Source organism: Tupaia chinensis, unplaced genomic scaffold (assembly GCF_000334495.1).
Source record: "Tupaia chinensis unplaced genomic scaffold, TupChi_1.0 Scaffold000066_1, whole genome shotgun sequence".
Taxonomy (NCBI): domain Eukaryota; kingdom Metazoa; phylum Chordata; class Mammalia; order Scandentia; family Tupaiidae; genus Tupaia; species Tupaia belangeri.
Window position 1 is genome coordinate 9,703,459 of NW_006159525.1, and position 11,907 is coordinate 9,715,365.

General features: G+C 39.1%; 1 protein-coding gene across 1 annotated transcript in view; it reads right to left on the minus strand.

The window, feature by feature from the left end:
• The window catches only part of DAW1 (dynein assembly factor with WD repeats 1), a 48,097-nt gene that overhangs the window by 17,644 nt on the left and 18,546 nt on the right, over positions 1-11,907 (minus strand). The window contains exons 3-8 of the mRNA XM_006141929.2: positions 10,686-10,830; positions 9,163-9,221; positions 6,244-6,366; positions 3,644-3,743; positions 1,057-1,164; positions 647-753 (exon numbers count right to left, since the gene is read on the minus strand). Coding sequence (XP_006141991.1) covers positions 647-753; positions 1,057-1,164; positions 3,644-3,743; positions 6,244-6,366; positions 9,163-9,221; positions 10,686-10,830 — 642 coding nt within the window. The remainder of the gene's footprint in view (positions 1-646; positions 754-1,056; positions 1,165-3,643; positions 3,744-6,243; positions 6,367-9,162; positions 9,222-10,685; positions 10,831-11,907) is intronic.

Below are 11,907 nucleotides of genomic sequence, written 5' to 3' on the forward strand. Positions count from 1 at the left end.
GTATTAAATAACAAGGGCAGTTCGAAATTTTAGACTTAATCTTACACCAGATGAGTGGACCCCTGGTGGTTCAGAAACTACACGTCAAATACCAGAAAGGCCATGCCTCCTCTCTGATGCCTTCCTGGGTACATCTCAGTCAGTGCTCCTGGAAAGCAGCCTCTTTTTTCAAGTGCAGACAACCCCAAGAGTGGAGCTTTCCAACACAAATAGATGCTAATTTAGTTAACTTCTTAGCAACTAGGACCAAAAATCATTAGGAAGGAAATTAAAGTTCTTAGGCAAATTAAATTTGGAAAATTAACTATGAGTTTTATTTATTTAATAGTATATTTATGCCTACCATAATGATAATCCACTGAAACATGATTATATAGAACAAGGAATAAAATAATAGCTAAATAACCAGGCTAAAGCTAATATTCTCTTTTTATGTTGCTGTTTGGCATTATTTTGCTCAGAATTCAAAGAAAGCACATATATTGTGGGTCAGAAATATGATTAATGAAGGAATCCATTTATGTTTTCAATGTGTCCTATTTGCATGACACCCGGTTAATAGATTTAAGATTAAACTGATAAATAATAGAGTGTCTTCATGATCCCTAGATCCAGGCTTAAAAAATTCTTAAGACTTAAGAATCACCTTCCGGTACCAGCATCCCACACAGCCACTGTATGATCGAAAGAACCTGTGATGATTCTGTCTCCTGAAGTGTTAAATGATAAGGCGATGATTTCGGCAGAATGACCCTAGAGAAAGTGAAGATGTTGTCATGGATACCCAGAGATCAGACACTTTCTACTAGTTTACAGTCATAACAAGGTTCTAAGCTATAGTTTGTGTTTTCTATGGGCTGAAGTTAGTTCAAATGGGAAGCTCAATCTGGCTTCCCCAGAACTACCGAGGAGTCTTCCTTGGTATCCCTAGCACAGCAGTCAGAACACTCCTCCACTACAATTTGAAAACCAATAGTGCAAAATGTCTTCTAACATAGAGCTCCTTTTGTAACAAAAATGCAAAGGCAAACAAACAGAACAGGCCGAAGGACATACTGTTAAGGTGAACGCTTCCTCTCCATTCTGAACGTCCCACAGTTTGGCTGTTGTGTCCATACTTCCTGTAGCCACCAACGTACTTTGAGGGTTAAATGACAAGCACACCTGAATTACACGAAATGGAAGGAATGTTAGAAAGATGAGTTTCCAGACTTTAATTATATATAAGAAAAAGCAAGATGCAATTACTTTGGCAGGTTCAGTTTAAATCTTTGTACAAATACACAGCAAAAGTAAATATGGGTGACTTACTGTCCCCATGTTGAATCTGAAGTGGCTTCTTCTTGACCAGAGGCTGTGTGTTCTCCTAGCTCAAGCTCAGAGGGCCTCTGGCGCCCTCTGCCACTTCCAGACCACAGTAGAACAAGAACAAAAGCAAAACTCATCTCTGTTGAGACTCGTGCTATCTGGCTTCCATCTTCTTTGCCGTTGTTATCACAACGCTTTCAATCTCACTCTCTCACTCCTCAAGGACTTTGGCTACTGGCTCAGTATTGATTCCAGGTCCTTGGTGGGCTTCATGTAAGCAGTTCACCCAGTATCCCAGACCCTTGCCCTGGACTCCTCTTCAGTAATCACTTCCACACCATAGTCTGGGCCTTGACATCACCTCCTGAAGATTCACCACCAATTCACCAACTTCTCATTAGTGTTTCCCAATACTTTCAACTTTCTCTCTTGCATACTACTCCCCCAACCCAGGATACCTTCCATCTCATTGGGACCCTGTCTTTTCTCCTTGTTTATTATCTTCATTCAACAGACATCCTGGAAGCATCACTCCTGCCAGCATCCTAGTCACTCTTAGCGCCCATCTTTCAAATGCACCCTCTACATAAATGCCTGCTGTTAATTTGCATCACACTAAGACTTTATCCAATCACCTGCCTTCCCTGCCTCATGACATAGGCAAGGTAAGTTAAGAAAACAGGATGGATGCCTGGTATTGCTCATTCATGTCCTCTGTCCTCTGCTGAGTCCTCAGCTCCACTCCCTACTCTGTTTAACATCCCTCTGGCCCCAGTGCCTTCTGCCATTCCACTCTTCCTCCCTCTGCTCTCCACAACAGATAACCTGGACTCCTACTACTTCCCTGTGAAAATTCACAGGTCAGGTGGGAACTTCTTCACTTAGACATACTTTCCTTCCTTTCAGTCTCACAAGCAGAGACAAGGTCCCAACACTCATTCTAGGACCCCCTTCCCTGAATTCCTAGAAGAGGTATGTCTGCTAACTCTTCCTTCCCTCTAGACTAGATCCTTCCCAGAGACCTGTAAATATACTGGAGAAGTCATAGGAAAGAATCCGTTCCATAAAATAACCTGGACTTTGCCCACCCAGCGTTATAATCAGTAGAGGTTACAAAAGAGCAGCCACAGGATTGCCTTGAGGAAGACTTTGAAGGAAGAAAAAGAGGTTGATCTTTGCTAGCAGAGGTTGAACCACAGAGTATGTGGTAGGCAAAACTGAGTTGGGAAGGTTCCTGTGTGAATTATGAGCTGGGTGTTTGCTTCTCAACAATTTGAATAGTTGAGATGTAAGCATTTTCTCAAAAATATTTAAAACTGGGGCCAGCAGGTACATGGTGGTTAAGGGCACTAGACTCCCACATAGCCAACTACCGCTCGAATCCCAGACCTGACGGCTTGCTGTCTTGCTTTCTCTCTCTCTCTCTCTCTCTCTCTCTGGCTCTTGCTCTCACTCTGTCCCTCTCTGGTCAAATTAAAATAGATAAATAAATAAATTTAAAATAATTATTTAAAAAAATACTTAAAGTCATATGGTTTCTGTTACAGGGTCACAAACAAAATTATAACAAATATTTTGAAAGTTATTTTTAAAATTCAATTTCTTGGGAAATTTTCAAATGTTTATTAACTCAAGAGTTATGGACTATGAGTGAAAATGTTTTGATATGTAAAGTAAATGTGACAAAATGTGAATAAATTAAATAAATAAATAAATAAAACATAACCTGAGAATTCTTTATAATCAGAGAAATATTTCCATATATAAAGCTCTGACTAAAACACCCTTGATTTTTAGGAGCAGTAGTGCACTTATTTTTAAAAGCTACCACCTGTCCCATAGGGTGCCAGTTACCTTACTGGTATAATATGTAACATAGAATTAGCTGAGAGCCAAAAGTAAAAGTAAGCAAGTATCAGATTATTCTTATAAATCTGAGTTCTAATGATAGCCAAAAACAACCAATCTAGACATTTCACATGATATTAAAAATGTTATTTTCAAAGCTATTTTAATAGCTTCAGCAATCCTTGTATAATCAGCCCTTTAAAGATAAGTCAATGAAATAAAAGTAAGATGGAACATTGTACGCACATACTCATTATAGTACATGTCTATTTAGACAACACAGGCTATAGCTCTTGACAACATCTGCAAGCTATTACGGCAATAATGTTTAAATTATATCAATACCACCATTATACAGTATAAACAGACTCAAAATAGGAGTAAAGGATCTGAAAACTAATTATAAAAGTAGAACCACTAGTTTTATAATGGAATCCTAAAAAGAAACAGCAATTCAAATATAAAACAAATTGTTAAATATACTCACTATTTCAGCGGTATGTCCCCTAAAGGTATGGTAACATTTTCCCGTTTCTACACTCCATAATTTACAAGTCTTATCAAAGGACCCAGTGGCTATTTTGTCACTAAGATTTAAAACAAACAAAAAAATTGGATTTTAAAAACAAATTCAGCCACATTATATGACACACTAAACTAAGACGAGATATTAATCCATTGATCCCTACACATTGGGTGGTTGGAAAAGTCATGATGCACAGTGGATAACAAAGGAGTAGAAGCAGATTAGCCTGTTTGGCCTTTGACCTTGGAACTAAAACCTTTTCTTTTTCCCCAGTCCATTCAGTCTTTTATAGAAAGTCATCAAAATATCCACCCAACTTTGTCATTATTTACAGTGAAAGTTCAGTGCAAGTCTGTAAGGATCGTAAGACCCAACTACACATACTAAGCTAATTACAAGTGCCCATTACAGTTTCAGAATTTATATTTGCTCAGACAAATACTAATGTCTTGTTTCTCTGGGCTGGTCCTACAACCTAGTGGTCAAGGGAGACAGATCCCACATGACTGACCATGTGGGTCAAATTCCAGGTTCAATGACTTGGAAAATACGCTAGGCATGTGTATATGCATGCCCCAGATCCTGACGGATGGGGAGATGGAGTAGAGGACTGCATGACCAGGCCCCACTGGGAGTGCTTTCTCCCTCTTCCTCTGTGTTTCTTTCTGATGAGCACACATGCCCTCTGGCTTAATAAAAAGTTTCGCTTCTCTTTTCTGTTCCAAGAACATGCACACAGTATTTTTATGGTCTCTCATATGAAAAGAAAGCAAGGCCCTTCCTATAGATGCTTAGGTCAGCTCCATCTGGTGAACACCCACCCACCAAAGCTACATAACACACAAGCCTGAGTACTTCACTTGAAATCTCTGGATTGGCTTTCTCCTTTGGCATCCAGTAGAAGGCATTTTCCATGAGCTGCTGAAGTCTTTCAAATTCTGCCCAAGATAAGCTTGGAATAAGTTCTTTATTAATTCTCTGACTCATTTCTCCATTATTTCTGCCTCAAATTAGTCTCAAGTTGCTGTTAGTTGTTGACCAATTTCTGTTCTATCACAAACTGTTCTCTACATTCACAATACACCACATTATAAAAGATATTACTAATGTCAATGTTTCTTAGAATTACTTTATTGAATCAAGGCTTAGTTCTGATCTAATATAAAAATCAGATAAAATAAACTAGTTGAAGTTCATTCTCTCTCTCTCTCTCTCTCTCACACACACACATATTATATCTTATTTTTTACTGGTTGTTGTAAACTTACTTTGCTGAGACCTCAGTGCCCCAAAGTGCAATGAAAAACCCTGATTCAGTCCATACACAAATCGCCAGACTGGGATAGGTAGACATCTAGTTGGACAAGGAGATTTTTCACCAGTGGTTCTTGGTACAAACCAATAGAAGGGTCGAAAGTATTCACTCTCCATTCCCACAAAACTGTCTTCTCAAACAGACATCCCAAAATAGCATATCCATTAATTACACTATTAAAGGATATGATATTATTAATATTTTATAGAGAATATCCTTCAAATAGCTTTGCAACAAATGTAGGAATTATAGTAGAAGTAAAACAGTATTCATAAGTTCAATACGATCTTTCTTTTCACAAGTTGGCATAGTACAGTATAAAAACTGTCATCCTCTGTAATGTAAAAATACATAGATCAAAGCTAAATTTTCCATAATTTAATTGGAGTATTTAATCATTTTAATGTACCAATTAAATTTGATTATGTCATAGCGATTAATGTGTTTTGAAAATGTATTACATTTTCACAAGATACAGTGATATCGTTTTTCAAAATTACAGAACAAAATTTCTACCCTAAATGCTTTGAATTTTTATACTATTTCTCTATTCCTTCTGCCACTATTCCAGATGGAGTTGTCATTGTCTCATGAATGTGTTATTGTATCTGCTTCCTAATTAATCTCCTTGCCTTCTGTTTCTTCCCACCTCCAAACGCTCTGACCCTTTCACTCTGCCAGAGCAATCTTTCTAAAACTGCACTTTCGTTATTTCACTCCTTTGTTCCCAAACCCTTGATAGCTACTCAGTCTTACAGAGCAGAGCTTAAACTCCACAGGAGTTTCGGACCTCACCCACTTCTATTTCTCAACATGAAATGCTCACTAGAAAGACTGGCCACTGAGTGCTCAACAAATCCCACCTTCGAGTACTGACTGGTGAAGTCCTTTTGCCCACGGTGCTCTCTCCACTCTCCCTACCTTCCATCCTTCAGGCTTATGTTTTAATCTCAGGTCATCTTTAAAGACTCTCTAAGTGAAATCACAATACTCCCTCTCTCTTTAGGAGAGAGGGATTGAGCTCTCTGTACTCGCATGCGTACTTGTTTTACATATTCTTTGTATGAAAGTCATACTATCTGTACCAAAGACTCCTTCAAGCATTGAAGGTGGTATTTTAAATGCTTCCGAAGCACATACCAGATGCTCAATAAGTTATAGTCATCTATCTTCTTCCTTTCCTCCCCCAAGACAGAGCAGGATGAAGAAGCGATTTAGTGGGGAACGAGAGAGTGAACTCACAGACCCGTAAGGATTGTTGAACGCTATGGCGTAGACCACGTTCCTGTGGCCCTCCAGGGTGTGCAGCTCCTCTCCAGACGCCGTGTCCCAGAGCTTGCATGTCCGGTCGTAGCTCCCTGTGATAAAGCTAACGCAGGAATACAAACACATTGCAGGGAGGGAAGGCAGCGGGTTAGTAGAGACCTTTTCACCTGCAGGGTAATGATGCTATTTTGCTTTTTATGATGGAAATTTTATGTGCCACAAAAAAAAAAAAAAAAAAAAAAAAAAAAAAAAAAAAAAAAAACAGCTAAATTGGAAACAAAATCTAAATCCAGTGACTTGGAAGCTCACCAATTTTTTATCTCAAACTCCAAAACAAGTCACTAAATAAAATTAAGAGCTAGACTGCTTATAATGGTTACATTTCTAGATATATGTAATTAAATAATGCATACAATAATCAGTAACATTTCCTGAAACTCTAACACATCCCAATCATTAGCATCATTCTTCCCGTTGTTCTGACCGTGAAGTCTCAGTATCACCTTGGTCTCCCCTTTTCCTCCCTCCACACGTATCTATCAGTACATTGACATTGCGTTGCGGCAACACCAGAATACGCCCCTAATGTGGCCGCTTCTCACCAGCTTCATGTTACCATCTCTTTCCTAAAGAAATGAAACCAGCTTCTAGGGGATCTTGGCTCAAGCAAGATCTTTAAAGATCTATTTTCCTTACAGAAACTGGGTATGTTTTTTAAGCTTTCTCAAATGGTTTCCTAGGACCCTGGAAGAAAACTCAAACTTCTGCTCATGGTCGTAAGGGCAGCAGTACCCAGAATATCAGCTTCTCCCAAAAGCACAGCCAGCTCTGCCACATTCACCTTCTTGCTAGTCTCCAAAGAACCAGAGTTCCCTCTGCACGCCAGTGCCATGGCCCATCTGATTTACCGCCGTGTTCCCCGGGACCTACAACATTGACTGAAATACTGAGTTCAATAACTATATTCTGTTTACTGCGTACATGGAGCCAGCCCCAAGGCATAGTGGTTGAAGGAGCCAGATTCCACCTGGCCAACTGTGGTTCAGGTCCTGGCCTCGACAGCTTAACAAACACACCAGGTGCCAGTGCATGAGTGCCCAGAATCCCAGCAGCATGGATAGGTGGAGTCAAATGGATTGGGCCACGACCGGGCCCACTGGGAGATGTGTTGCCCTTTCTCTGGCAAACAAATACATGTACCTTCTATTGGGTTATCAGAAAAGTCATGATGTATTTTTCTATGCAAAAATGCAACATGACTTTTTCAACAACCCAACATCAATTATACACACACAAACACACACAAACACACGCATCTATCCCCTTTATATATATATATATATATATATATATGTCAATTAGTAAACAGATCTTTCAACATGACTATTCTATAAGAACACTTGGCATAGTGACATCAGACATGTTTTAAAGTTTATTTATTGCTTCCATAAGGTGGGGGGGGGGGAATGGAGAGACAGAAATCTCAACAATCCTCACACTGTGTTCCATCCCTAGACTCAGATAGCCCAGTTCATAGGCATGTGTGTGTGTGCCTGGCATGCCCAGGGAGGTTCCGGGATGGAACCTAGGACCTACAATGTGGGTCCAGTTTTGTTACCACTGTACCACCACCTGGCCCAGACATCCAATATTTTAATGTAAAATAGGAGCATATTAGTCATTCCTTAAGGATTCAATTATTAAAAAGACTTCCTTTTTAAAATAGCTCTGAAATAGAAAAACAATGGCTCTGAAACAGACACGGAAGTACAATGAAAGATTATTTCCCAGCAAAGGAAAAACCCATAAAATTTAAAAACCAAGTGTCAAGTGGTAATGATAAAATAATAAAAACTAATTCTGATACCAAAGTCCACCTGGAAGGAAAGTTGACAGAACAGAGTATCCTTCATCCTTTCCCAGGTATCGTCCTTCTAGCTTCCTCTCCTATGATCTTCCTCTACCTTCGGATAAATGTAGACCTGCATTTGCAACTGCACACACGTGCACTACAGACATTGTTACTGAATAAATTGCCTCCCCCGAAATTCATATGGTGAAGTCCTACCGCCACCCCACAGTTCCTCACAATGACTACATTTGAAAATAGTCACTGCAGATGCGGTTAGTTAAGATGAGGGCACGTGGGAATAGGGTGGGCTTCTAATCCAATAACCAGTGTCCTTATGAGAAGGAAAAATGCAGCCGCCGACACACTCAGGGAGAACGTGACACGAAGATGAGGCCCACACTCAGGGCGCTGTTTCCGCACACTGAAGGGCACCAGTGAACCTGGGAGGGAACTGAAGGACAGCTCCTTCCTCACAGCCCTCGGAAGGAACCAACAGGCCGACCTTGCCCTTGTAACCTTTAGAAATGTGAGACAATAAATTTCTGTCATATAAGCCTCTCTGTACTGTTATTATGGCCGCCCTAGAAAACTAACACAGACATGTTTACTTTTACGCCTGGAGGTCCAGACGGGCTTTCTCCCTCATCTTCCTTACCTAGAGCTTCAGGTTCCAAGCTGATCAATGCCATGCAGTACACCCAGGCCTGAAGTTTTTATTGACCATACTCTAAAACACTGAACTGAATGGAAAATACCTGCTCTGAGGTGACTGATCACAACCCTGGTGCTACCCAAGCAAATAAAAGGTCTCCCCACCTGACTGTTGTGGAATCCCAATATCCCTCCCGCCTACAATGGCACAAGCATTATAGCACACTCGGATTAGAGCCCAGGGACAGAGGGCCTCAGCTCTCCTGTTACTCTGTACTGAAATCAGAGAAACAAGGCCATCCTATCCTTAGCTAACTGGAATCTTCAACAAATAGCACCGTGAAACTTTTTTGTCCCTTGATGGCTAAAAGTTAGACGTAAAAAAAGGAACCTTACCACGAGCCCGATTTGTTAAGGGCGACGTTAGTCAACGGCAGTACATGTGCTCTGAGAACCTTCAGTGAAAGAAACGCCATGTATTTCAGACTCAGACCGAATTAACCGTAGGGCATTCATTTTAACTTCACGTATGTAAGACACTGGAATAAACTATGACAAGCATTGTACAGAAAACAATATTTTTACATTTCCAGTGAAACTCAAGTTAATGAAGACATCCAGTGTCAGCTTAACGACGTGTAATAAACTGACACTATCCAATGCCCAAACAAATGAGGGAAAAAAATGCATTGTGCCTTCTGCTATAAAGACAAGTAATACATGTGGTAGTTACAGATAATTACGGAAGCATAATGGGCTTTGAATTTCCATTTATTTACCTTTAAGAAAGCATGGTTACTAAGTAAGTGACCAAATAGCACTCATTTGTAACATTCTAAAACATTCTAAGGCATATGACTTTGTACATACGTATGGACATTGCATACAAGAAATACATTAAATATGTTTCAAACTTACATTTTACAATGCATTATTACTTGCATTATTATTATTATTTTTCCTAAACCTCCTTTACAGTCTTATTTAACTTTTGGTCCCTATGTTAACTAACAAATAGTTGATGTCTAACGAGATACGTAAATTGGATAATTCATTAACAGGGTGATTGGCTAGGTCGGGACTGTCTGTTCTGTCTGCTGCTATAGTGTAACTATGTAGTGTGTCCGTTCACTATCAAGAATGTTCCTTCTGGAGGACAAATTACAAGGTCATAAAGCTCATATTTGAAGCTAAACAGTGCCACCTGCTGGAAAAAGACAGATGACAAGAATAACCTCATCCTTTCTCAGAAACTTGAGTGACTACCAAAGAATGACTGGAAGTTTGATTCAGGTAAAATAAGCGAGTATATAAGTTATTATATTTTATTATCATAATTAAATTCAAATCATAAAAAACAAAATCAGTGTAATATGAATAAGTTCTAGAATAAACTTAAATATTTCTAATAAAGAAAAAAATAAAACCTGCTCTTGAAGTATGGACTACATGTTACAGCCTTAATTTGACAATTAAAACCTACAGAGAAAAATAACTATATTGACATCAAATTAAACTTATTTGATCCATATAAGTAATTTACCGAAGTATAGTTTAGTTCACATGGAAGCAGATAATATGAAGTGTTGATACATCATGAAACAATTTCTTAATGTTACTATAACTAGGACATTTTTAATTTATTTAATTTATCATTATTAAGGGGAGCTAAGCTTACTATAAGTATTTCTTTAACCTTTCAAGAACTAAATGTTTTGACTACCAATCATCCATTTAATACATTTTTGAGATTTAGTCTTAGAAAATATAAGACATTGAAATAAACTACTGACAAGCATTTTATGGACAGCAAGCAATATTTTTAGGGGAAGAAAAACATTTCTAGTGAAACACTAGTTAATAAGACATTAATTTGTTCATTGAAATTCTTCCACCTGGTACGGTTAAACTTGCATTACCTTAAAAAGATAGAACTGGTGGTCGCTGTGCTGTCCGAGTTTCTCCTGTAATCTCTCTATGAGAAGTTTGACTTGCTCTGCACGTGAAGTCGTGATTAGAGGTTCTGCTTTCTGAATCTCTTCTACCAAAGCAGTGACATCAGTACTGAAATTCACCCCCCAAAACAGTTACTTTTTTCCATATTAAAAATTGCAATATAAGTTCATTACATAAAAAATTGCACTGGTTTATGAAGCACAACATTTATAAAATAGCATATGCCCTATCCCAAAAGATTTCTGGGGAGAAAAAAAATCACTCAAATTGGTGAAGAACATGGTGGCACAGAAGCAAGATGCTTGAACTTTCTCACGCACCCTTCCATGATGGTGACTTCCCTCGTGAAGAGTGTGCCAATGCATTCACCTGCTGCTGTGGTCTGAATGTTCTGTCCCCTCTGGAATTCTCACTGAAACTTGATTGCTGACACAACCATATTAAAAGACGAAACCCTCAGGGGCTGCTTAAATCATAAGAGGGAAATTAAATCCAGCCTTTGTGACTGGAGCTAGATTCCCTGATAAAAAGGCATGATGGCGTGTGTTGCTTTGCCCTCCCACTTCACACATGGGAGGCAGTGTTCCTCCACCCAGAGGACGCAGAGTGCAGCACCACCTTGGAAGCAGAGAGCAGCCCTCACCAGAAAACTGAACCTGGAGGCGCCTTAATCTTGGACTTCCCACTCTACTGCACTGTTAGAAAGGTTTCTGGCAGCTGGTAGGTAGTGCGGTGGTTAAGGGTGCTGGATTCCCACATGGCCCACTAGGGTTTGAGTCCAGGACCTGGTGCTTGCTTTCTCACTCCACCCCACCCCCATCCCTCTCTAGTCAAATTTAAATAAATAGAGAAAGTTAAAAAAAAAAAAAAGAAAGAAAGAAATAGGTTCTGTTCAGAAGTTACGCAGTCTTCAGTATTTTTGCTAAAGCAACACAAAATGAACTAAGAAGACACCGAGGAAAGCCAGATGCATGCTGGTTCTGAACATGAGCTCTATTTTTTTTCCCAATTTCTTTTAAAAGAACATAAATTGAATGTACTTGGTACTGTACTTGTCACTTTATACATGTTCTCTTATTTAATCCTACAACAACCTGCAGGTGTAGTTGATGCTTTTATCATAACTATTTTAAAGATGAAGAAATCAAAGTTTAGAAAACTTATGTTTTAAATATTTTTAGGGAA